At 44.3% G+C, this 23,796-nt stretch overlaps 1 protein-coding gene across 1 annotated transcript in view; it reads right to left on the bottom strand.

The window, feature by feature from the left end:
* Positions 1–23,796, bottom strand: part of LOC144827606 (mediator of RNA polymerase II transcription subunit 1-like) — a 648,236-nt gene that overhangs the window by 472,476 nt on the left and 151,964 nt on the right. The window contains exon 3 of the mRNA XM_078685852.1: positions 1,432–1,516. Coding sequence (XP_078541978.1) covers positions 1,432–1,516 — 85 coding nt within the window. The remainder of the gene's footprint in view (positions 1–1,431; positions 1,517–23,796) is intronic.

Consider the following 23,796-nt stretch of genomic DNA (forward strand, 5'->3'; position numbering starts at 1 on the left):
CTCTTCACACCTACTCAGCTTAGCTCAGGCTGTCAAAGGTTGAGCAATCAGAAGAGGCTGTTACAGTGCTGCTTTAGGTAACTTCAGGATAGTAAGTTCTAAAACTACCTTCCTGTAATAGTTGTAATACATCGGACTTTGGCAAGTTGTTGGATTTATTGCAAGCAGTATTTTGATACTTTTAATGACATTGCTAGCTATCTACCAAGCAAAGATAGCCTTTATTAGATTTAATAAAGCCTTCCCATGTTAGCCTATGGGATTAGCTGCACTACAATAGGGAAAAAGGACTTAGTCTATTTTTCGCTCCCAGGACATATAAAACTTCTTTTATATTGTCCCTACTTTTCATTACAATGCAGTCTACCCTTGGGGCACATTGAGCTGACCTAAGGGGTGACCTATATGTAAAACACAGGTAGTTTTGGGCGCTGGAAGGAATTTTAATTGCAAAGTCAAATTTGAAAACAGTTTTATTTTTAAACAAGCCTACAAGGCAGGCCTTGCTTTAGAAAGACACCACAGCAGTGCACACTTAAGTGCATTAAGTCCACTGGAGTCTCTAAACCTACATGCCTTACCATATACTAGGGACTTACAGGTAGGTTGTCTTGGCCAATCAGAAATGTACCAAGTAGCATATAAGTTTAAGGGACAGAGCACTGGCTCTGGGCCTCGTTAGCAGAGCACAAGCCACTTTCAGAGTCAGTAGCCACCAGCATCAGCCACAAATATGGGGGTGATCTGGGCAAAAAGGACATTGTACTTGTGGGTCCTTGGTTCCTCACATTTGGCAGATGTTCTCGACTCCTGCTTTGGCCCATCAGAGACTTTAACTTTATATGAACCAATTACTGTTCAAGTGCTGTTCACATTCACATTTATGGGAAAGGGCTTCTTTGCAAAACCATGAAATAGGTTTGACATTAAGTAAGGACCCTGAATTAGGTTGGTTCTATATGTCAAGCCTTTGTATTTAAACAGCGCTGCAGCTCCCTCTCAGTCACTAAAACTTGTGTTAACTTGAGTACTATCAGGAGCAACTAACAGCAGCTACTGCAAAACACAAATTCCAGAAATGGCATGTGCAGTAGAGTAAATATTATAAATAAGCACACATATATTATTAAAATTAGTGACAAGAAAATACATAAGCTCCCTAAAGGGGTATGTGATATTCGTGCAGCCAACGATATTTAAAACTAATTGGCAAATGTTTCTGATACTGAACTCTGGTTATAAAATGCTGCGATAAAGAGGCAACACATATAGAATATCGTTTTTTTCAGAATAATATAATGTCAAACATGCATTACCTAAAATCCTGCTCTGTTGCTACCTGGTGAAAATGATATTGCAGCAAATGTAATGGAAAATTAACTTCAGCAAACACTAGATACATTTCCAACTTAATATAAACCAGTTCATTACCTTTCAAAGACCTCTGCAACTTCTCCAAGCATTGAAGCCGTGGAAAATCCAGGGTTCCTCTCCAAGAATTCCCTGAAGACTTGTCCTAGGAGATAAGGGAGGATTTTCTTTGTCATCCCCAAATACAGTTAATAAACAGTCCCCTCATTACTTTGAAAGGCAGGGGTTAGAAATGACAAAAGCAGTATCAAGATAACATTTATCGCTACCACGAATGGTTTCACAGCACTTCACAAGAAAAGGATAAACTATAAATCATTAAATGAAAAATCAGCGTAGACAAGAGACTACATGCTATACTCGGCAGGTTAAGTATAAAAACAGAAGTGCATATACTCACCAAATTTTGAGAGGTCAATTATAATTTGGAACCAAGAGTCAGATGTTTGATAGATATGGGACCACATATTTCATATGTGTGTATTGTCATTTCTATCACCTAAGCAAATGGCTCCATCTTTTTCATCTTGGAGGAGCAAAAGGATTACCATAATATTCACGTCTTATCTTAAGTAGAAGATTCCATTGTTCCTGCCTCTGCCTGTGCACAATTTCCCTCCAGAGCCAAGAAGCTTCCATGCCCTCTATCCCTCATAATAGTGCCTGCCGTGCCTCTTTTCCCTCTCTTCAGCAAAGAGGCTCCCCGCACAACATTCTCCCATTTCCCTGTCTGCTGTGCATACACTGTGAAGAACTCCCAAATATGAGAGGAAATCATTTTGAAGTAACTGCTTGTAACGTTCTTATCTTTCTTCTATTTCTATCTGTGCCCTTTCTCTCTATCCGTTAATCTTCCCTGTCTCAATATTCTAGAATCAGTCTTGGATTCATTCCTGCCTTTCAAGCTCTGGAGCCAACAGCCGCTTTGCTCTGGGTCCAGTATTTCAATACTAAATAAAGTCTTCAACTTAAAACTACTCTCCTGGCATTCTTATGTCGGTAAATATTTGGCACCAGGAGTGGGGTAGCTGAGGAATTGCCATAATTCCCATTTCCCACCAACGGACATCGGAAACGAAGAAATGCCGCAGTGGACATCGGTAATTTTGTTTCATTGAGTCTACGTTCCTGGAAGGATACATTGTTTCTACTCCGGACCCACAAGCATTCAGGTCTGTTTCTTTGATATTTTATCGACGGCGCTGCTTTGTTTCAAACCTTAACTGTCTTACGACTCCTCGAGCCAGTACAAGCTGATTTCTTGCTCCTCACGCGCTTTGCCTTAAACGCGCCTCTTAGCAACCAACTGTCATTTGACTCTTTCAGCCAGCGGGAGATTAATTATTATCTTCACGTGCTTTGACTGTAACATGCTGTAGTGTCAATGTCATCTGGCAACCATGGCACTCTCCGCAAGCTGCTGTACACGTACTGATAATTAAAGGTCTCCTGGCAACTGATGCATTTATCGTGAGTTGCTACCCTGCAAGTGAGGTCATTGCAGAATTCCTATTCTTGCTATTGACAATGATTGTTTTGAAAAGTCTTGTCCTAATGATTTACTCAAAAATGAATTTCCTTCTGCGTATTCAGTAGTAACATTGGTACTATCAAAGGTTTTGAACAGGTCATTAGACTTAAGACCAATGCTACACCGGTCACCCACAAGGTCAGACCTGTTCCAATTAGTGTCAAAAATGATCTTAAAAAACAATTGGAGAAACTCACTGAAGATGACATTATTACCACTACTGATTCCTCTGAGTCGGTATCTCCCATTGTTCGTGCTAAAAAAAAAATGGGGATCTTCGTCTATGTGTAGACCTCAGGTCCCTAAATCGCAACATTATTGTTGACTGCCATACTCTTCCTCACATCCAACAAATGCTCTCAAACATTGGTCACTCTAAATATTTTTCGACCATTGACCTGCATTCGGCATATCACCAAATATCCTTGAATACTGATTCTCAGGAACTTACCACCTTTGTCACTCCTTTCGGAGCGTACAAATTCTTGAGGTTGCCTTTCGGCTTAGCTTCGGCAGCCTCAGTATTCCAGAAAGTCATGGACGTTCTTTTTAAAGATGTTGAAAATGTTCAAGCGTTTCAGGATGATATCCTTGTTTTTACTGAAACCAAAGAAGCACATTTGGACACATTACATAAACTCTTTTCCATGTTGAATTCCAGGGGTGTTACTGTTCAACCTGAAACATTACATTTTTAGCTGAACAAATGGACTATTTAGGTCACATCATTATTCCGCAAGGTATCAAACCCAAATTTTGCAACATGGAAGCTATTGTCAAAGCTCCACCTCCATCTGACAAAGATGCTCTCAGACCTTTTTTAGGTCTATATTACACTTGCTTTGTACCTGATTACGCCTCTTTTGTTCGACCTTTGAGATCTCTTCTCAAAAAAGGTACTGCTTTTGTTTGGACAAATGATATTAACATAGCTTTTATTAACATCAAAAATCTAGTCGTTAATGCTCCTGCACGAAGTCCTTTTGTTCATGGTCATCATTGCACGGTCACAGCTGATGCCAGTTAAAATGGACTTGGTGCTGTTTTCGGTCAACAAAATTTTGGTAAGGATCATACTGCTGCTTTTGCATCTAGATCTTGGTCTGATGCAGATTCCAAATATAGTACAATTGAAAGAGAGGCATTAGCCTGTGTTTGGGCGGTTTCCAAATTGAAAACCTATCTTTGGGGTAGTCCTTTTACGATATACACCGATCACAAACCTCTCGTTTATCTATTACAAGGAGACAGTTTTAGGCAAAGCCTCTGCTCGTCTTGTGCGTATTCTTTCAAAATTGCAAGAGTACAATTTTACTGTTAAATAGAAGGTGGAAAAAATGTCAGGGCCGATTGTCTTTCTAATCTACCTTTGCCATTAACTGATGACAATGTTGACGAGTTTGATTGCGTTGTAGCTTCTATTGATGCCTCTTCTCCCTCAAATGGTGTCATATTGGAAAAAGATTGGCTTGAAGCTACTTCCACTGATCACGACTTAAAAAGAATTTCAAATTTCATTGTCAAAGATTGGCCTACCATTCGTAATATTTCTCACGATTTAAAACCTTATGCTCAAGTTTCTTCAGAGTTGTCTTTAGAAAATATTTGTACCAGAAATGGTTGCTTTATTCCTCTCGGAGAAAATTATTGGTGGCCCTCCTTGAATGCTCAAGTGTCCTCTTTTGTAGATTTATGTCCTCAATGTGTTGTCTCTGATAAACATTGGAAGACTACACAGAATCCCCTTTGTCCAGTTTCTTTACCAGTCAGTCCCTGGACAAAAATTGCTTTAGATTTCACTGGACCAATCTTTTACCTAATTCTTCTAGATTTTTATTAGTACTCATTGACTACTTTTCTAAATGGATATGTATATATATTTTTCTTTTGTTGAATCGGCCTCCACTCATTCAGTTTTACAATTTCTTAAGAATGTTTTTTCTCTTGAGGGTCCTCCAAAAGAATTGGTCACGGACAATGGGACAAATTTCGTGTCGATTGCCATGCAAGATTTTTTGAAAAGTATGGACATTAGACATATTCAAGTAGCTTTGTATAGTCCTGCTGTGAATGGCCTTGTTGCGCGAGCTAATCACTGTCTTAAAGAAGCAGTTCAAATTGCTCTTTCTTCTGGTTTAGATTTTAACTTTTTTCTTAAAGACAAGGTCAATGCTTATCATAACTCACCTCACTCAACCATTGGTTTCACTCCTTTTGAGTTGTTGACAGGCAGAAAATGTCGCACTTTACCACTACCTTTTTGGTTGGAGCGACATTCTTGCCTTTCCAACAATTCAAATACTAACAAAGATATAATTTTGCGTCAATCTGTTGCTTTAGCACAAAGTAAACAAAAGTTTCATTTTGATCTTCGCAAACATGTTCAAACTAAAGATTATATTTCTGGTTCATGGCTGCTTATCAAGAAACCTTTTTGTGTTAAAAAAGGAGAATCTTCTTTTACTTCTCCTTACGAGATTGTGAAAGTTGGACTTAGTGCTGGTTTGCTACAAGATGGAAGATGGTGGAACAAAAGTAGACTTGTTCCCCTCTCTAAGAACAAGCTGAGATTAATTAAAAAACTGCATTGAATCCTGATTCAGATGATTCCATTGTGTTTGAAACTCCTTGTTTATCTTCAAACATGCTTTTTTTTTATGCAGAGCACCCCACGCACGTTATTGGATACAAGTGTTCATCTCCTCTCGCGTGATGATCCTTTGCAGAGATTTCTCTTAAATGTTGAACTGCCATCTGAAAAATCAAGATTTTGCTACACCGTGTTGCCCTCCAGTCCACTCCTGCCCTGATGAAGGTGTTACACCGGGGTCTCACACCGAAACGCGCGTTGGCACTTTCCCCATCTGAGAACCAACCCAATGATCTGAGAGAACATTCTAACTACCCCCATCGATCACTAATTAGAACTTTATTGCGGAGTGACGAGTGACTTGTGAATGTGATTGCAGCATTTACCTGGATGTGAGAAGTATGTATGCGTATGTCTGGTGATATTAGTCTGTGGCTGTATGTCTGGTGAAATTTATTTGCGGTTGTATGTGTGGGCTTCGGTGAGAACACATTAGTTTTTAAATTGAAGCCATGTCCTATTCTGCTCTAAGAACCTTATGCACTGTTGCGTTCTTTTCCTTATCATGAGCTCTATGTACCTTAGCGGTTTTTATGAAATGTACAATTTGAAAAAGTACTGTTTTGATGAATGATTAAATAGATGACAAAATATACAATCTATGTTGAAATGTATTAAATATTGTTGTTTAAATTGCTAGTGTGGCTTGAGGCTAGTGCACATATATTTGGACCTCCTCTGAGGCCACCTTGCATGTCCATAGGCAGGTATTTCCTTTCCTCCTTGATATGTATTTTCCCCGTCTACCTGCCTAGTATCGATGTGGGGCCCCCCCTTCTTTCTCATAATAATGTTGTCACTACTCCTGCTAATACTTTTACTTCTTACTGTGATTCTATTTTAGCAAAAACACAGCAAAATGGCAGTAAGGAATTACTAGTTGCACAAGGCTGTTTGTCCAAACATCTTGTATCAAGAATAACCTAAAGGATGTAATAAAAGTGATTCTTTTATATCACTGAAGGACTTTCACTTGTTTCAGAGTTCTGAAAAATTGTGCAATTATTCTTCTTGTTGACTCTCTATTCTTTTGTTGTGATTCTATTTTACCATCAAGGAGAATTTGTAGATTACTTGCTCATTTTAAAGATTTTGTTATGTCATAATTTCTCCATTGTGGAGAACATGTGTAGACATGTTTATCTAGACTATTTAGAATTTGAAAATGAATGTTTGTACGTTATTTCTTTCTTTTGGTATTTTGAATTTGTTATACAATTCTTTTTTTTTCTCTTAATTTTCTGAATTGTCTTGTTCCTCCGTTAAGGGGAAGATGTGTAACGTTCTTATCTTTCTTCCATTTCTATCTGTGCCCTTTCTCTCTTTCCTTTAATCTACTCTATTTCAATGTTCTAGAATCTGCCTTGGATTTATTCTTGCCTTTAAAGCTCTGGAGCTAACAGCCACTTTGCCGTGGGTCCGGTATTTCAATACCTTTAAATAAGACTAAATAAAGTCTTCAACTGTAAACTACTCTCCTGGCATTCTTACCTCGGTACACTGCTCTGCTTTTTCTGGTTTGATTTTGTGGTCATTAGGACACAGTACTCTGTGAAACTGCCAAGAAGTGTCACAACGCACACACATTTTCCCTAAAACATGTACTTTTAACCCCTTCGATGCTGATGACGGAGCGGTTCCGTCATCAGCATCGGTTGGGCTGTGCTGATGACTGAACCGTTCCGTCATCAGTACAGCCCTGGGGGGGGGAGCGCTGGCGCTCCCCCCCCCTGTGCAGCGATCTTGTGTTTTTTTGCAGGGGTGGCAGCGGAAGACTTTCCGCTGCCACCCCCTGGCCCCCCCACGCTTCCTGGTGACGTCAGCGCGCACAGCGTGCGCCAACGTCATCAGGAAGCGCTGGACGCGCTGGAAGCCATTTCTTTCCAGCGCGTCCAGCAAAGAGGTTCGTGTTTTGTGCTCCGGTGGGGCGGGGGGGCCGGTTTTCAGGGCCTTGAGGCATCGGGGGGGAGGAAACTGTGTTTCCTCTCCCCTGATGTCCCAATGCAGGGCATTCCTGGTGCACGATCGCGCACAGCGTCGCGATCCTGCACCAGGAATGCCCCACTAGACACCAGGGATTGTTGTTTTTGCCGCAATTGTGTGTAGGAAGCGACCCCTTGGGCAAGGGTCGCTTCCTTAGGGGGATAAAATATTTTTCAGACTTTTCTGCCCCCCCCTGGGGCAGATCAGCCGTTTTTTCGGCCGATCTGCACCCAGGGGGAGCAGAAAAGCCCACTAGTCACTAGGGATTTGTTTTTTATTTGAAAAGGAAGCGACCCCTTGGGGAAGGGTCGCTTCCTAGTGGCCCTAATAGTTTTTTAGACTTTTCTGCCCCCCCTGGGGGCAGATCGGCTGTTTTTTTGGGCCGCATCTGGACCCAGGGGGGGCAGAAAAGCCCACTAGACACCAGGGATTGATTTATATTTATAAAGGAAGCGACCCCTTGGGCAAGGGTCGCTTCCTTAGGGGGATAAAATGTTTTTCAGACTTTTCTGCCCCCCCCTGGGGCAGATCGGTCGTTTTTTCGGCCGATCTGCACCCAGGGGGAGCAGAAAAGCCCACTAGTCACCAGGGATTTGTTTTTATTTGAAAAGGAAGCGACCCCTTGGGGAAGGGTCGCTTCCTAGTGGCCCTAATATTTTTTTAGACTTTTCAGCCCCCCCTGGGGGCAGATCGGCTGTTTTTTTGGGCCGCATCTGGACCCAGGGGGGGCAGAAAAGCCCACTAGACACCAGGGATTGATTTATATTTATAAAGGAAGCGACCCCTTGGGCAAGGGTCGCTTCCTTAGGGGGATGTACTATTTCTCAGACTTTTCTGCCCCCCCGGAGCAGATCGGCATTTTTTTTGGCTGATCTGCACCCAGGGGGGGCAGAAAAGCCCACTAGTCACCAGGGATTTGTTTGGATTTGAAAAGGAAGCGACCCCATGGGGAAGGGTCGCTTCCTAGTGGCCCTAATATTTTTATAGACTTTTCTGCCCCCCCTGGGGGCAGATTGGCTGTTTTTTTTTACCGTGTCTGGACCCAGGGGGGGGGGGGAATAGAAAAGCCCACTAGACTCCAGGGTTATTTTTTTTTATAGGGAGCGACCCCTTGGCCAAGGGTTGCTTCCTAGGGCCCATTTGTTTTCAGTATGTTCTGCCGTGTCTTTATTTGGCCTCTCTGCCCTCCGTAGGGTTGCTTCCAGGGGGCCCACGTTTATAATGATTTATAATCTTCCCCCCTTGGGGACAGACACCCCATTTGTGACATACCCTGTGACATAGCCTGTGTGTTGTTTTTGTTTCTTCTAATGTGTATTGTTTTTTTTTTCTCTTTAGATTGTTGCAGTGTGCGGTTCTGTTACTGGTGGTTCTGTTGTTCTGCTGTTTCTGTAGTTGCATGTGTTTGGTAAGAGACCTTTTTTTTGTTCAATTGTAATGTAATTGTTTATTTTGCAAAGTGTGTAGTAATACAAGTATGTTTTGTTTCTGTTTGTTGTGATTGTAAAATGTTTTGCATTTGTTTTTGATGTGTCCTTCTGTAGATGTAAGTTTTTTTTCTTCTTTCTAGTGGGATATCGTTGCCTATTTGCTGTGTCTTTGCAGAGTAGGTGCTGGTGAGTGTAGTTGTGTCTTGTAAGTGAATTGTATATTTTTTCTAAATATAGTTTTTTGTGAAAAAATCTTAAATTTTTTATCTTACTTTGCGCAGTGTTGGGGTTGTTGAGTTGTTTGTGCAGACTCCTTTATTTGTAAGGATAATGGCTAGCCGCCAGATTACTGCTCAGCAAGTTGTTGGAATGCTTTTTGATTCTTCCTCTGACCATGGGTGGGAGGTGAAGATTCAGGTAGTGAGTTTTCTCTACACATGGCTTCATCTGATGATGAAGACACTTTGAGTGCTGATGAAGCTACTTTTGGTGTGGATGATGTGCCTGTGGTTGGGAGGACATTGCTGTGGTTGTGGTTGGGGAGGACATTGTTGTGCCTGTGGTTGCGGAGGACATTGCTGTGCCAATAGTGCGGCAAGAGACATCTGGGCTGCAGCCTGGGGCTGCTAGACTTCCAGTTGGTGTAGTGAGACAAGAGGCAGCTGGGCGGCGGCCTGCGGCTGCAAGACTTGATGATGAAAGTTCTGACCTCTGGGTTGCACCAGGCATGGTGCAGCCGGCATTGCCTGAATTTACTGGTGTTCCAGGGTGTAGGGTGAACACTGAAAACATTTTGCCTATTAATTTTTTCAAGTTGTTTATGGATGATGTGTTTTTGGCAGAGATTGTAGAGCAGACTAATTTGTATGCTGACATTTTTTTGAGGGTGAACAGTGCCAGCCTTAAGCCCCACGCTAGAGCTACCCGGTGGACTCCCACAAATTTGGAGGAGATGAAAAAGTTTTTGGGTTTAACTTTTTTGATGGGCTTGCTGAGGAAACCATTAATGGCTTCATATTGGTCTACTAGTCCCTTGATGGCAACAGCTATATTTCCGGCAGTCATGAGTCGTGATAGGTATTTGCTTCTGCTGCGGGTGATGCATTTTGTTGACAATAGTCTTGCTTTGCCACGAGATCACCCTGATTGTGACCGTCTTTTCAAGATTCGGCCTGTCATTGATCATTTGGTTGATCGATTTTCTGAGATCTTTTATCCTGGGAAAGAAATTGCAGTGGATGAGTCTTTGCTGTTGTTCAAGGGCCGCTTGGTATTTCGGCAATACATTCCTAGTAAGAGGGCACGCTATGGAATCAAACTGTATATGCTGTGTGACAGTGAGACTGGATATGTCTCTAATTTCAGGGTGTACACTGGTAAGGAATCCAGGATTAACCCCCCTGGTTGTCCGTCGACTTTTGGAGTGACTGAGAAAATTGTGTGGGAATTTGGTCGTGGATTGTTTAACAAAGGCCATCATTTGTATGTCGATAACTTCTACACTGGTGTGCGGTTGTTCAGGGAATTGGCCAAAGTGGACACTGTTGCTTGTGGCACAATCCGCTCAAACCGTAAAGGTTTCCCAAAAGCACTTGTTTGTCGAAAGCTTGCTCGGGGTCAGTGCAGTGCATTGCGTTGTGAGGAGCTTCTAGCTGTGAAGTTTTCGGACAGGAGAGATGTCTACATGTTGACTACAATACATGATGAAAGCACTGAACCGGTGACTGTTTGGGGTCAGGTTGCAGAAGTGCCCAAACCTGTGTGCATACTGCACTACAATAAGTACATGGGTGGTGTTGACAGAGTAGATCAGAGGTTGGAACCGTATGCTGCTCTTCGTAAGGCTTACATTTGGTACAAGAAGTTGGCTATCCATCTTTTCCACTTGGCAACCTTTAATGCTTTTGTTGTGTTCCAGAAATCTTGTCCCCAGTCAAAGATGACTTTTGTAAAGTTTCAGGAGTCTGTAATAGGCAGCCTTGTTTTAGTGGAACAGGCAAGTGTTCCTAGAGTTGGAGTGGTGGAGGATGTTGCCAGATTGAAAGATCGCCACTTTCCTGATACAATTCCTCCTACAACCTCAAAAGACTTTCCCAGTCGGAGATGTAGAGTCTGTTGGCGAAGAGGTTTGCGGAAGGAGGTTCGCATGTACTGCCCCGACTGCCCTTCAAACCCCAGGCTGTGTGTACCTGCTTGTTTTAGATTGTACCACATGCAAAAGAATTTTTGGGAGTATCAATGAGTGGTAAAGTGAACTGGTTGGTCTTTATTCTGTAAAACTTATTGTTCAGTTTCAAAGTTTGTATTTGTGTAGTCTTTTTAGATTTAGTTGTCGAGTTAGTAGATTTGTATCAATTTGCAATTTGTTTTTGTTTCTCTTTTATTTAAAAAAAAAAACTAAAGTATGATGTTGATTTGCGTGTAGTGTCCATTGTCTGACTGTGTGCATGGTTTGGCGCTTGGCTGCCGGTGTCTGTGGACTGGTGCTTGTCTGGCGGTGTCTGCGGACTGGTGCTTGACTGGCGGTGTGCGTGGTCTGGTGTTTGGTTGGCGGTGTGTGTGCTCTTGCTCTTGCCTGGTGTTGTGTTTGGATTTGTCTTTGGCTGGTGGTGTTCGTGGAGTGGTGCTTGGCTGGCGGTGTGTGCGGAGTTGTGCTTGGCTGGTGGTGTGTGTTGAGTGGCGCTTGGCTGGTCGTGTGTGTGGAGTGGCGCTTGGCTGGTGGTGTGCGTGGAGTGGTACTTGGCTGTCTGTGCACGGAGTGGTGCTTGGCTGGTGTTGTGTTTGTGGAGTGGTGCTTGGCTGGTGTTGTGTTTGTGGAGTGGTGCTTGGCTGGTGGTGTGTGTGGAGGGGCGCTTGGCTGGTGGTGTGCATGGAGTGGTACTTGGCTGTCTGTGCACGGAGTGGTGCTTGGCTGGCAGTGTGTGTGGAGTGGCGCTTGGCTGGCGGTGTGTGTGGAGTGGCGCTTGGCTGGACGGTGTGCGTGGAGTGGTACTTAGCTGTCTGTGCACGGAGTGGTGCTTGGCTGGTGTTGTGTTTGTGGAGTGGCGCTTGGCTGGTGGTGTGCGTGGAGTGATGCTTGGCTGGTGGTGTGTGTGGAGTGGTGCTTGGCTGTCGGTGTGCGCTGAGTGGTGTTTGGCTGGCGGTGTGCATGGTCTGGTGCTTGGATGGTGGTGTGGGTGGACTGGCGCTCGGCAGGCAGTGTGTGAGTAGTTACTTTCTGTTGGTCACTACACACACTGCTAGTTGAGTGACACTCCACACAGTCCATCATTTTGTGTAGTTGCAGTGTCAGAAATGTGGGCGTGTGAAAGTGATGGGCCCTTGAATGGCGCTGTCTGCTGGTGTGAGTGTTTAAATGTGATGGATCCGCGGCTGGCGGTGTGAATGTTTTGTATGTGTCACGCGTACGAAAGGTGTATGAATGGCCTGTAAAGAGGTTGGTGCCTTGACGTGGCTTTACAGCTCACGAGCTGTGAGTCAGTGGTTCAGTTTATCATACTTTCAATTATACGCAGTGTATTTCATTTTTGATGAAATTACTTGCGTATCCAATTGTATGTACTGAATCATCACTCACCCTCGTGCCAAATCCAACCAGTATGTGTGTGTGCTTGCGGATTAGATGGGTGTGCAGTAATAATTGTTTTTTTTTCTCTTTCTGCAGTAGGGTGTACCTTGTCCCTTATTGTGATTGTTGTTATGTGTTGCTTTTCCATTCGGATGGTGTCAATGTTCTGGTTTGTATCAGGTATGAAAGGTGCGTGAATGGCCTGTAAAACGGTTGGTGCCTTGTCGTGGCTTTACAGCTCACGAGTTGCGAGTCACTGGTTCGGTTTTTATGCATTTATTTATTGACAGAGCATTTCATTTTTTTGAAATATCTAGTTAATAAAATTTTATGTACTGAACCATCACTCGCCCTCGTGCCAAATCCAACCTGTATGTGTGTGTCTTTGAGGAATAGATAGCCGTGCTTGAATGTTTGACTTTTGAGTAACTCTGTTAAGGTGTGGTATCATTTTACTCGGGAGAACAAGGGGAACGCAGGGTGGTAGGACATTTTTGCCGGCACGGCGATCCCACGCCAAAAAGTTTGGAAAAGTGCTATTTTTACCTAATTTTAAGGTTTGCAAGGAGTTCTGGGTAGGAAAACATTGGGGGACCCACGCATGCCATACCTCCCTGGACTCTCCCGGGTGTCTAGTTTTCAGAACTGTTTGGGTTTGCTACTTTCCAAAGAATACCACCCAGCCCGGGGCCAAAAACTCAGGTGCCCCCCCCCCCAAAATCAAAGTTATATTGCTTCAGGGTATTTTAAATTCACCACCGTACGTTTTGGACCTTTTCCTGTTGCAGCCACTATGGCTACCCACGCAAGTGAGGTACCGTTTTTATCTGGAGACCTGGGGGAACGCTGGGTGGGAGGTAATTTGTGTGAGCCCAGTGATGCCACGCTTTCCCACACTACAGCGTGTGAAAAAATTGATTTTTTTCTGCTAAAATTGAGGTTTGCAAGGGATTCTGGATAAAGGAACGTTGGAGGATCCACGCAAGCCATACCTCCTTGGAAGCCCCTGGGTGTCTACTTTTCAGACATGTGTGGGTTTGGTAGGTTTCCATAGATGGCTGTCTCGCACGGGGCCAGAAACCCAGGTAACCCCTCTTGCAAAAGCTGGTGAATTTGACAATGGTGACAATGTCAAGTCCACTAGCTTTTGCAAGAGTGGTTACCTGGGTTTTTGGCCCCGTGCGAGACAGCCATCTAGGGAAACCTACCAAACCCACACATTTCTGAAAAGTAGACACCCGGGGGCTTCCAAGGAGGTATGGCTTGCGTGGATCCTCCAACGTTCCTTTACCCAGAATCCCTTGCAAACCTCATTTTTAGCTGGAAAAAATCAATGTTTTCACACGTTTTAGTGTGGGAAAGCGTGGCATCACTGGGCTCACACAAATTACCTCCCACCCAGCGTTCCCCAGGGTCTCCCGATAAAAATGGTACCTCACTTGCGTGGGTAGGCATAGTGGCTGCTTTAGGAAAAGGCCCAATTCTTACTGTGGAGACCAAAAAATTTCCTTTAGCCAAACAATCTTCTTTTTTGAGGGGATCACCTGAGCTTTTGGCCCGGGGCTTGGCGGGCATCTTTGCAAACTACCAAACCCAAACAGTTCTGAGAACTAGACACCCGGGGGAGTCCAGGGATTTATGGCATGCGTGGGTCCCCCAATGTTTTCCTACCCAGAAACCCCTGCAAACCTTAAATTTTGGTCAAAAAAACCACTTTTCTGTACTTTTTTGGGTAAGATCTCGCTGCCGGCACAAATGTCCTACCACCCAGCGTTTCCCTTGTTCTCCCGAGTAAAATGATACCTCACTTGTGTGGGTGGGCCCAAGGCATGTGACTCAGGCTGGGGGGCTTAATTTGTAAAACTTAAATACTACTAAATACTACTTTTTTCAAAATTCATTTTTGGCGTGTTCTGCTTTGGGGCAACCACACAAGTGAGGTATCCTTTTACTCGGGAGAACAAGGGGAACGCTGGGTGGTAGGAAATTGTTGCCGGCACGGCGATCCCACGCCAAAATTTTTGGAAAAGTGCTATTTTTACCTAATTTTAAGGTTTGCAAGGAGTTCTGGGTAGGAAAACATTGGGGGACCCATGCATGCCATACCTCCCTGGACTCCCCCGGGTGTCTAGTTTTCAGAACTGTTTGGGTTTGCTACTTTGCAAAGAATACCACCGAGCCCCGGGCCACAAACTCAGATGCCCCCCCCCAAAATCAAGGTAGTTTTGCAATAGGTTAATGTAAATTCACCACCGTACGATTTGAACCGTTTCCTGTTGCAGCCACTATGTCTATCCACGCAAGTGAGGTACCATTGTTTTCAGGAGACCGAGGGGAACGCTGGGTGGGTGGAATTTTGTGGATCCACGCAGATTCCAGAACTTTCCACCACAGAAATGTGAGGAAAATGTGTTTTTTTTGTCAAATGTTTAGGTTTGCAAGGGATTCTGGGTAACAAAACCTGGGGGTAGGCAGACGAGTCACCCCATCCTGAATTCCCCTGGGTGTCTAGTTTTCAAAAATGTATAGGTTTGCAAGGTTTCCCTAGGTGCTGGCAGAGCTACGGCGCAAAAACAAAAGGTAGTCTTTTTGGCCAAAACGTGCTAAATTTCACTGGGAAATTGAGGTGCGACCATGTTGCGTTTTGCGCTGTTTCGTGTCGCAGCCACTATGCCTACCCACGCAAGTGAGGTACCGTTTTTATCGGGAGACCTGGGGGAACGATGGGTGGGTGGAAATTTGTTGATCCACACAGATTCCAGAACTTTCCACCACAGAAATGTGAGGAAAATGTGTTTTTTTTGTCAAATTTTTATGTTTGCAAGGGATTCTGGATAACAAAACCTGGGGGTAGGCAGACGAGTCACCCCATACTGAATTCCCCTGGGTGTCTTGTTTTAAAAAATGTATAGGGTTGCTAGGTTTCCCTAGGTGCTGGCAGAGCTACGGCGCAAAAACAAAAGGTAGTCTTTTTGTCCAAAACGTGCTAAATTTCACTGGGAAATTGAGGTGCGACCATGCTGCGTTTTGCGCTATTTCATGTCGCAGCCACTATGCCTACCCACGCAAGTGAGATACCGTTTTTATCAGGAGACTTGGGGGAACGCTGGGTGGGTGGAAATTTGTTGACCCACGCAGATTCCAGAACTTTCCACCACAGAAATGTGAGGAAAATGTGTTTTTTTTGGTCAAAATCTTAGCTTTGCAAGGGATTCTGGGTAACAAAACCTGGTGGTAGGCAGTCGAGTCACCCCATCCTTAATTTTCCTGGGTGTCTACTTTTCAAAAATGTATAGGTTTGCTAGGTTTCCCTAGGTGCCGGCAGAGCTAGGGTGCAAAAACTACAGGTAGGCTCTTTGCCAAAAAAGGGTCAATTTGTAACTGCAAAATTTAGGTTGACCACGTTGCATTTTGCGCCGTTTCCTGTCGCAGGCACAAGGCCGACCCATACAAGTGAGGTACCGTTTTTATCGGGACACTTGGGGTAATTCAGATTTGTAAATCAACTGTTATTACCAATTGAGCTTTCATGCATTTCTCCCTTTCAATGAAAGACATTGTGTAAAAAAAAAAATCTTTTTGAAAAATGACCAATAATTCTCATGCTAGTATGAGTATTCCCAATTTTGAAAATGTGCAATTATATACTGTTTCTGAACTCTATAATTCGTACGCAATTCAGAAATACATAGGTGTCTTTCATACAGATTATTCCATGTATACATTTTCCAAGACAAAGTGCTCTATACCCAGTAAATGAAAAAATACCATTGCAAGTTGCTGCTCAGTTTTTGGATCTGGGTTCGTCGGGTTCTTGGTGAAACTACAAGTCCTATATATCCCCACAACCAGGAAGGTCTAACGGATGTAACGGTATATTGCTTTCCAAGAGCTGTCAAAATTAGAAAAAGTTATAGGTGAAAACGTTGAGACAAAAGGCTGTTTTTTTCAACAAATTTTCAATTATTCCAATATCTAACTGTTAGTTTCTATAACGAAACCTTCATGGATTTAGACAAATGACCCCTTTCTGAATTCAAAATGTCGTCTACTTTTCGAAAATGTAAAGATTTCCAGGATCCATTATTGCTTTCAAACTCATTTCTACCATTAACTGGAAGGAGGTGGAAAGCTCTAAAAATAGCAAAAATAGGCTATGTCCCAGAAAAAAGCCAAAACTGAGTGAAAAATTTCGGTTCTCTGACAAAAGACTGTCATTCCCTAAAAGCTGAGAAAATGGAGATTTCAGCCCCACAAACCCTTTTTTGATACCATTTTCAGGGAAAAACCCAGAGGCTTTCATTTGCAGCCCGTTTTTCCCATTTTTCTGAAAAAAACAAAAAAAATCACTATATTTTGGGTAATTTCTGGGACCCCTCCAAGGGAATCCACAAACCCTGGGCGCCATTAGAATCCACATGATGTTGGAAGAAAAGGGCGCAAATTTGGCGTGGATACCTTATGTGGTCAAAAAGTTACAAGGGCCTAAGCGCGCACTACTCCAAAACGCCAAAAAAAGCCTTAGCACAGGAGGGGAAAAGGCCTAGCAGCGAAGGGGTTAAATTGGTTACAACAAATTGGCATACTTAGGTTTCCAGTGAGGCCATGGTAAGTTGGCACAGGAAGGGCATTAAAGGTGTGCAAGTTAAATCTCATCTGTGCGGCAGTTTGTATCTACACCACCGACCCACATATAGGACTAAAGTGTATGACTCCATGGAACATCACTTTACTTTCACAGGTCTGCAGTTTTAAACCCACTGCAGTGACGAAGGCAAGAAAAAGTTATTTGCCATGAATGACACCTACTTTTATATAATAGCCAAGTTATCCCTACGTGTATTTTGCAGGCCCAAAGGGCTAGATTGCTTAGTGTATAGGGCATACTAATATTTAAGGAAGCATAGGTCTTCCACAGTGAACAGGTACCAAACGCTGCCTGCTGCTGAATAGGTCAGACTACGATTCAAAATGTTTTCACATATTATAAACTCAGTCGACTGGTTAATGCTCAGTTTCATAAGTGTAGTGACAAAGCATCTTTAAAAAAAAAAAAGTACTTTTTGCTGCCTGAGAGCAAACTGAACCACATACAATCAGGAGGTAAAATTGGTTCTAGGACCTGGAAAGGAAAAAGTACCTCATTTCGGTGCTGTGCGGCTGAAAGGGAACACCAGACTCTTGCAGGGGGCAGAAGGCAAAGGCCATTTTGAATGAGGAATTCTGGGGAGATTTGCAGTGAATTTGGAAAGAAAATAAAGCAAACAGAAATTATACTTTCAAGGGAAAGGTGCAAGTATTGGGGTTAGGGCATTCTCCAGTCACTGGCCTCTGCACAGATTAAGAAGCGCAGCTCACCGCCATCACCTTGGACAGCCCCACATCTGAAAGAATATCAATAGGAAGAAAGAGGATTCTGTTTGTCTGCTGGGAAAAGAAGATTGTAGGACTTGCCAGCACCAAAGGACCGTAACTGGTCTCCCAAGAGTCGGGTGCTTGACCTTCTGTTGCTACTAGAGGGACATAAATGACTACCTTCTCTGAGTAGGGCACAGATATCTTTTATGAAAAAATTCAAGCCATCTATACTTCCTTTTGCGTATCGCCACGGTAATTCGCTAATGCTGGATGCTATTCCTCAGAGCAGAAATCATCGCTTGGAAGAAATTCCTTTGATGGACCCCAAGTTGTTCGAACCTATCTTGGCGCTCGTAAAGTGTGGGTTGTCTAGAGACTCAGCTCCTCCTATTATTTTGAAATGGGCATCCGGAACTGTTTCTCCTATTATATTGGAGCTGATTAACGCCTCCATTTCTACTGGAGTAGTTCCTCCTTTCTACATTTTTGGAGTCCCACAATCTTCTACACCCCTCGCAGACTGGATTTCGACCCCTACAGGGTACAGAAACTGCCCTCTTAGCAGTAGTCGAAGAGTCTAAGAAGATCTTGGATGCCGGAGGTACTACAGCTGTCATCTGCCTGGATCTTAGTGCAGCCTTTGACACTGTTAACCACCAATTTTTAGTCCATAGACTTAGAAATTTGCGGGTGACTGGGGGAGCCATAGTGTGGCTCCAATCATTTTTGGAAATTAGGTCTTTTCAGGTTTTTGAAGGTGATGCCACTTCAAAACTGATGTCTCTCCGCTGCGGTGTTCCGCAGGGATTGTCCTTGAGTCCCACCCTGTTCAATGTATCTATGAGTCCGCTAGTGAAGATCGTGCTTCTTTTTGGGGTGCGATTGTCACCCACGCTGATGACACTCAACTTGTTGTGGCCCTGAACCATTCTGATAGTTTCTCTCTTGACCTACGCCTTTGCTTGGAGAAGGTGGTCAAGTGGATAGATCATTCATATTTGAAACGGAATGGCGATAAGACAGAGTTGATGCTTCTTGGGAACTCCTCCATTTTGAATGCAGAAGTAAGTGGCCAGTCTGTCTGGGTTCTGCTCCCGCTCCCGCGAACCAGATTAAAAGTCTGGGTATCTGGCTTGATCATGATTTTAGCTTTAAGTCACAGGCTCGGAATATGACGGATTCCAGTTATGGCATCCTTCTTCTACCTTGCCTTGCAAGAAGGCTTATGGTCCAGGCTTTAATTCTCTCTCGCCTGGACTATGGGAATGTTCTCTATTTAGGAGCTCCTTGTGCCACCATCTTGAAGCTCCAGACGATGCAAAATTGCGCTGCGCGGATGCTGCTTGGGATTCCAAACCGCCAATCTGCGAAACCAGCTGTGAAGTCCCTCCATTGGGTTCCTATTCAGGAGAGAGTTAAATTTAAGGCCATGTGTATCGTTCACAAGACGCTAGCAGGGAAGGGGCCGTCTGTTATTCGTTCCATTATTCTGCCTTATCGCGCAAATAGATGCCTGCGTTCGGATCGCCATCTTGCATTAGTCCCTAGAATCATAAGGGCAAAAGGCGGGGGCCGTCTGTTTTCTTACAATGCTGCCAGGATATTGAACACCCTCCCACTCCAAATACGCAGTGAATCTAATCATTTGGCCTTCGTAAACTTCTAAAAACGTGGCTGTTCTCTTAATGTGGTTGTGGTGTCTATTGTTGAGCCTATGTCAGCGCTGGGATGCCCTCGGGTAGCTATGCGCTTTCTTGCTAAAGGACACTAAAAGAGCCCTGACTGAAGTGAGACCTGGTGCTTACAATCCTGCAACGAAGGCAATGGACCAAAGGGAGACCAAGAGTGAAATTTCAACACCAAGAAACATCTTAGATTTACTTATGTTTTCTGATTCTGGAGGAACAGCACAAAGTGCTGAGGTTAGTTCATCTGACCCCAAGCTACCTTGCTAACTACCAAGGACCAAAAGCTCACCCACACCTTAGCCGTTCTTTCCATCAAATACCAGAATGGTAAATTTAATTAAGGAACAATTAGGACATCGAACATGGTATAAGCTGTGCAAACAGAAATTATTTGAGGATCCCCTATACCTCCACCTTTTGCCAACTCCCCCTCTATAGACCAGTCTCCGAGGTCCCGCTGAGGTGACACAGGCCAAGTTGGAAGAATAACCCTTTTTTTTCCGGTTATTTTCTGGGAGGTGCCATTCAGCATTTATTATGAAAAAACGACAAGTACTAGAAATAGGGGTAATGCTGAACTGAATGAGTGGCTCAAATGGCCAACAATGTTTTATCATGCACCAGTCTACAAACACCATGACATCTAGAGTTATACACTGCACCTTGGTGCTGGCCTTTGGTATGCATTCGCAAAAACGTATTTAGTGTCTCACACAGCGCCTCAGTTCCAACCTGAAATCTGCTGGTACCTCAGGACTGAGACACTCCCAGTGCTCCCAATAATCCTTTGGCACAACATATACCAAGAGTGGGTACTAGCAAGTAAGTCTTTCATTAAAATAATTCATGGTGTTAACACTTGTTGGTAGGTTTGTTCAACCTCCAGGGTCACAGCCTCAAACCCAATCTCTGACTTTGATCGTTCCAAGGTGGATACAGGCTGCCTTACGATGTGCAAAAATAATGCAGTCTGCTGTATTTGTGTTCTGCAAGCTATTGTAAGCCAATTTAAATTGTGTTTGAAATGTGGTAAAAAAATCATGAAAATCATCTGTCTCCAGGTGTCATATTGAAATAGTGCAAGGTAGGTACATATGTAACGTTTTCATATAGCGTGCTAACACCCGGGTGTATATAGGTACTTACGAGTTAATAGCGGACCTCTGCAAACAAGCTGGTTATACAATGGCAGGACTACAAGTTTTATCAAAGTGCGGGTAGTAGACTATGTATCAAGGAAGATGTAAAAAGAGCGACAGGAGGGAGACGAGTTAAGAGAAGCTTTCAATTAGGGTAGGAATAGCGGTCTTTAATTGCTTCTTGTAGTAGTAGGGGATGGGGATGGGTTGGCTGTTGCAACTAACACAAAGGGGTGATTCTGGTAAGGGAACATTCTGAACCTGAGCGCCTCACCCCTAAGAAGAGTTTATCTTCAGACATTTCTTTGGTCCACAGACATAGGGTAATGAGGAAGGGAAGGGTTTTTGTACTGCTTTGCATGCAATGCAGCATAGTTTGGTCAACAATCAAGGTCAGAGAGAATAGGAACGAGCTGGTCGGATTTATAAAAGGTGAGGCTCCTGCCTGCGCCTCATCCCTGGTGGTCCAGAGGGAGATCCTTGCTCTTCTGCTGGTCCACTTGGCCAGCCTTTTCTGTTTTCTGCCTTGGTCTGTCTTTTTATGTCTGTTATACCTATCTGTTGCCTTTTATTCTTTTGTTTGTGTCTTGTGTCCTTGTTTAATTTTTTTCCTTGTTGTGTCCCTCTTGCCGTTTTCCCGCTGCTGCTGCCCCCGCGGCCCTTCCCCCACCAGTTCCTGCCTCCCAGCTGCATTACACTCCCCATTCCCTATTAAGTGGCGCCCGCTGCGTGGCAGGTTGAGCAGCACCTCTGATCTCCTGGTCAGAAAACCCTGCTCTCCCCTCGCACAGTTTCGTCTGTTGACTTTTATTCTTTGCCTTGTTGTGTCCCTCTCGCTGTCTTCCAGCTGCTGCTGCCCCCGCAGCCTCTCCCCCCCTTGCTTGTTCCCACCTCCCAGCTGCATTTCCCTCCCCGTTCCCTATTTAATGGTGCCGCTGCGCGGCTGCTCTGCTTGCGTGCCAAAGGAAAGCCCGTTTGCGCCCAACTGAGACCAGCGCCAGGAACCCTGGTTCTTTGACCGCCCACCACTACCACTCAGCTGCCCTTCAAGCACTCAACCCCGGAAGGAACAACAAGTTCCAGCTGTCTACGCTGAACACCCCACACAGGTGGTTCTCCTGCCGAAAAACCTAGACCAACCTCAGCAAATCCCCATGCCCACCACCATACAGCCAGAGAAAGGACCGTCCCAACCAAATGGGAGGAAGACTCGCCATTGCGCACAAGAACTCTCTCCTACTCACCACTTCCAGCACTAACTTCTCCTCATCCCCCACGGAACACCTCCTTTTCCAGATCCAGACCAGCCCCAGAATGACCCTAAGTGGTACCCTCGCCTACAGACCTCCTGGACCATGAACCACGTTCACCACAACAATCACTAACCTCATAGCGCCCCCCGCCACCGCCTCCATGGACTACATACTGCTCGGAGACATTTACTTCCCCCTCGACAACCACAGCTACCCCAACTCCACTGTCCTCCTGGACAACCTCACCAACATCAAACTGAAACAGCTCATCACCACCCCTACCCACTAGGCAGAACACACCCCTGACTCCATCTTCGCAGGAGGGAACAATATCCACTCCAACCACACCACCCAACCCCCCTGGACAGACCACCACTGCGTACACTTCTCCTTCGATAAAGCCATTAAAGTAACTACTCACAAACCTTCACTTCAACCTCTGTGAAGGTATTGGAGCAAGGTCACCAAGGAGCACCTCAACTCCACCCTCAACCACGATCCCCCTCCCACCACGAACGACATCAACTCTGCAGCCAACGAACTATACAGATGGATCACCAACTGCGTAGACAAGATCGCCCCACTTCGCAGCTCTGACAGACACGCCCCATGAAAGCCACCTGGTTCACCACTGACCCTCAAGAATTCAGACGCACCTGCAGACATCTTGAGAAATTATGGAGAAACAGCAAAACCGCAGAAGATCGGACCACCTACATGAACGCTATGACAGAGTACCACCAACACATCAGATTCACCAAAAGGACCTTCATCCAGAACAAAATCCTCGCCAACTCGAAGGAACTATTCAGCCTCATTCAGGAATTCACCAAACCCAGCAGTGGAGCCTCAGACAGGACTTCTGCAACAAACTCGGCTCCAACTTTCATCTCAAAATCTGATCCCTCTACGACTTCAACAAACAGACACCAAAACCACACCTACCTCCAGCAACGCCAGCCAGCCTACCATCTGTGCCTGGACCCCGGTCACCACCGAAGACAAATGTATGATGTTGCAAAGCATACAGTTACAACGCATGCAATTATAATGCAGTTTTTAAATTGCAACATCCACTACAACACATTCCATTACATCGCATGACACTACATCGCATTTTAAAAAACTACCTTTACAACGCATTGCATTACATCGCATACTACCTTTACAATGCATACCATTACAATGCATACCATTACGTTGCATTTAAGGTAAGTATTGGATAGTATAGGGGTACAAATTACTATTCTAACTCCAGGGGGTGCAACAGTAGGGTAAGTGTTGGATAGTGTAGGGGTAAAAATTTATATTTTTATACTAAATTACTATTCTAACTTCAGGGGGTGCAACAGTAGGGTAAGTGTAGGATAGTGTAGGGGTTAAAAATGACTATTCTAACTCCAATGGTATGCATTGTTAATGGTATGCGTTGTAATGCCTGCGTTGTAGTGACATGCAATGTAGTAGTATGCATTGTAATGCCTACATTGTAATGTCATGCCTTGTAAAGGATGTTGCTATGTAATTACTGCATTGTAAGTGTAGTGCGATGTAATGGTTGCGTTGTAAAGGTTGTTTCCCCCGAAGGCAACACCACAACCATGAAGAGCATTCACTCAGGGGTCCCCACGGACCCCTACCTTCTACACATCTTCCGCAGAGCCGCCTCCATAGCACCTGAGCTACGATGCAACATCAACGCCAACTTTGAATTCAGCACATTCCCCGACAACTGGAAATGCACCAACATCAAGCCCATTCTCAAGTAGCCCTCTGCGGACCCTACGGACCACAAAAACTACCCATCTCGCTCCTCCCCTTCGCG

This window comes from Lissotriton helveticus, chromosome 4_1 (genome assembly GCF_964261635.1).
Source record: "Lissotriton helveticus chromosome 4_1, aLisHel1.1, whole genome shotgun sequence".
Classification (NCBI taxonomy): domain Eukaryota; kingdom Metazoa; phylum Chordata; class Amphibia; order Caudata; family Salamandridae; genus Lissotriton; species Lissotriton helveticus.